The following is a 3422-nucleotide window of genomic DNA, read 5'->3' on the forward strand; positions in this document are numbered from 1 at the left end:
GGATATCCGCCCTCTCGTTCAAGTTAATGAGTCTCTCATTTTGCATCTGTGTTGGAAGCTTCTTTCTAGTAATAATCAATGGGCTGTAATGTGTAGATCTCGTTACTTGCGGTTTGGAATGCCAACTGGTACCTACTTAAAATCCTCCATTTGGAATGGAATCAAGAAACATGTGCACACAGTAAATGACAACATGAAATGGCTTCTTGGATCAGGTCACTCGGTTTCTTTTTGGCTCGAGAATTGGCTAGATGAACCGCTGGCGGTCAAATTTAATTTTCCGGTAACCGTATATCCTTTACTCAAGGCAAAAGTGTCATCGTTTATTGAGAATGGAGAATGGATCTTACCAGCTACTTTTGTTAATCATGATGTTTCTATTCGAGACAGCATCCATGAGATTATTCTCCCGCGACAACCAATGGAGGATCAATTGATATGATGTGCTTATAATGATGGAAATTTGACTGCAAAGCAAGCATATGTGCTGCTATTCCCAACATAGCAAAAGCTTGATTGGACAAGTTGGATTTGGCATAACTTTGTACCACCTTCATCTTCTTTTGTAGCTTGGTGCTGCTTTCAAAATCGAATGCCTACGGATGAAAATCTCAGAAAGCGGGGTTGCATTGTGGTCTCTGCCCGTGACCTCTGCCTATCGCAATCAGAAACAACACCTCATTTGTTTCTCACGTGTAGCTTCGCGAATAATTTATGGAAATGGCTGGGGTCGATTTTGCATATCCAGTTTAATTGCAGCTTTCACTCATTATTTGAAAGCTTCGATGCCAATTGGAGTGCCTTCCTTACCAACATTGCTACAGCCGCGGTTCTTCATGTTTTCCATTCCATTTGGTTGGCAAGAAACGACATTCGTTTCAGCAATGCAAAGATAACTATGCACGCTGCACAATCGAAAATTTTAACGGCAAGCAAACTTAGCACAACGTTAGATCCCGGGCTGTCAAACGTAGCAGAAATTGCAATTCTGCAGAAGTTCCAGCTTGCGCCCAGGCTAGTAGCTGCATCATCTAATAGATTGGTGCTTTGGCGGTCTCCACTCTTCGGATGGATGAAGGCAAATACAGACGGATCCGTTACGAATGTCTCGGCTGCTTATGGAGGCCTGTTTCGCGATCACACGACAAGGTTTAGGGGCTGTTTTGCACAGAAATTAAGTGAAAACCATGGCCTTTCTGTCATTCATACGGAGATCATGGAATTGATCATTGCTGTTGGGTTTTTGTATGTTGGCTACATTTTGCAAAAACATCTTTTAGCCAAGTGTTGAGACATATGTGCCTACCCCAAGTGTTGTGACAAATGTGGGTACACTTTGGAACAACACCTGTCTGTCTGACTGTGCGCGCCAGCTAGCGGGTTTTTATTTTCTACTCAATCTTTCGAAGATTTGATTGAAGAATTGTTTCAAGGTTTCTTACAGAGGAAGGCGCACGTGTTTAATGTGTTTCAGGAGGTAGCCAAACCCTAGTTATATTTTTCTAAAGGAATTATATTTTTGGAAAATATATTTTTGTGTTTCAAAAATAGAACTATTATTTTCAAAAATATATCAGCTGCTGCCGCAATTCTAGAAGCCCTAATTTTGTCTTGAAGCCCAAGTCATTCTACTACTATAAATACGAAGGCAAGCATATGGTTTCAAGCATCTAAAATCGTGTTCTTACAAAGCGTGTGTCTTAGGGATTTTAGAGTGTTAATTGTGAGCCTTTCTTGTATCTCACTAATGCAAGCTTAGGACCTGAGTGTTATTGAGTTGTAAGTGTGAACTTCTCCTAAGCTTTGAAGTACGGAGATTGTTCTAGTGTTGTGTGTGATTTGCTCGTAAGCTTTTAAGCAAGAGTAAATCTTGGTTTCATAGGAGTGTGTCTCCACCATTTGTAATCGTTGAGTTAATAACAACGCTGAGTGTGTTGTTAAGGTGGGAATTGGGACGGAGTCTCATATCTAGGAGTTCCTAGGTAGAAGTGTCATTGGGTAGTGATTAAGTGAGGAGTTGTAAACGGGTGAGTTCAGCTTCGAAGTAATACTGCTGATAGTGAACTTCATTCCTGGATTGGTATCCCCCAGAGTAGGCAGGTTGGCTGAACTGGGTTAACAACTCTAGTGTGTTATTTACGTTACTGTCTTTATTATTTTGTGTTCTGTGTTCTGTGTATAGACAAGTGTTGACGCACCTTGGTCAACATCTGTCTACTACGTGACGGACAAGTGTTGACACACTTTGATCAACACCTGTCTATTGTGTGCCAGGAATTTCAATTGCTATAGAAATTGCACACAACAAGAATTGGAACTGTCTTTGGCTTGAAAGTGATTCAAAAGTTGCACTCCTTGCCTTTAGTAATATAGAAATTGTGCCATGGGACTTGCGTAATCGGTGGTTAAATTGTTTATCTTGTGGAGTCACTTTGCAATGGTCACATATTTATCGTGAGGGTAATTCGTGCGCCGATAAAATTGCCATCTTGGGGCATGCTTATAACAACTTGGAATGGTGGGAGTCATTATCATCTTTGCTATGTGATGACTTCTTGTGGGATATGCTTGGAATCCCTCAGTATCGTACTATTTAATATCATTTTCTTTTTTCTCTGGGATAAGGCCTAGTCCTCCCATGTATATATATTTTTTTCTATTTCTAATAATACATATGAGCTAATAGATAGAGGAAGGGGATAGGTGGGGGTGCCAACATAGTTGGGATGTCCACTTATAACTTGATATCTAGACACTCTTAATTTATCTAAAAAAAAAAACTTTTAGTCCTTGCTTTTTAAGCAACACATGTGTATTTTTTATATTTTTGACTGAGTTTTTTGAATTGTAGTTCCATTTGTATTTGCTTCATTATAAAGCTAAAACTATTGGAAAAAAAAATGTGTTTTGTCAAACCTTTATGTTTTAAAATATATTTTGATTATAACAAAGTATTTTGGACTATAAGTCAAAATTTTACACACTCTGATCATAAAAACTACTGAGAAGAAGTGATCTTCAAGCTTTGAAGAACAATTAATGAACAAAGCAAATATTTTGACTCTGAAGGAATGATAAGTCATGAAGATCTAGACTCAAACCTTTACTCTCAATTAATCTTTACTTTAATTGCTATTTACTTTCAAAAGTTCAAAACCCTTTCAGACAAACAAAGCGAATGCAAAGTTTTTTTTTAATTTTAATTTACTTTTATAGCATCAATTGCTAACCGAAACTAGTAGTTTTGGCACGATCTTTGTGGATACGAACTCATTCCACTTTGGAGTGTGAATTATTACTCGAAGACAAACTAGTCTACTTCCCAGACTACAGTCACTTGCCTTACAAGCTAACTGCATAATGAAGTTTGTTAGGCAGTTACAAACTGTTTGAATTTGTTGTAATAGTTAGTTAGATAGTTA

The 3422-nt window shown here is 38.2% G+C and overlaps 1 protein-coding gene across 1 annotated transcript; it reads left to right on the plus strand.

Moving 5' to 3' along the window:
• Positions 1–592: 592 nt before the first annotated feature.
• On the plus strand, positions 593–2597 carry LOC123886223. Its single transcript, XM_045935557.1, has 2 exons — positions 593–1253; positions 2275–2597. The coding sequence occupies exons 1-2, from the start codon at positions 593–595 to the stop codon at positions 2595–2597; spliced, it is 984 nt and encodes a 327-aa protein (XP_045791513.1).
• The last annotated feature ends 825 nt before the right edge of the window (positions 2598–3422 follow it).

This window comes from Trifolium pratense, linkage group LG5, assembly GCF_020283565.1.
Source record: "Trifolium pratense cultivar HEN17-A07 linkage group LG5, ARS_RC_1.1, whole genome shotgun sequence".
Taxonomy (NCBI): Eukaryota; Viridiplantae; Streptophyta; class Magnoliopsida; order Fabales; family Fabaceae; genus Trifolium; species Trifolium pratense.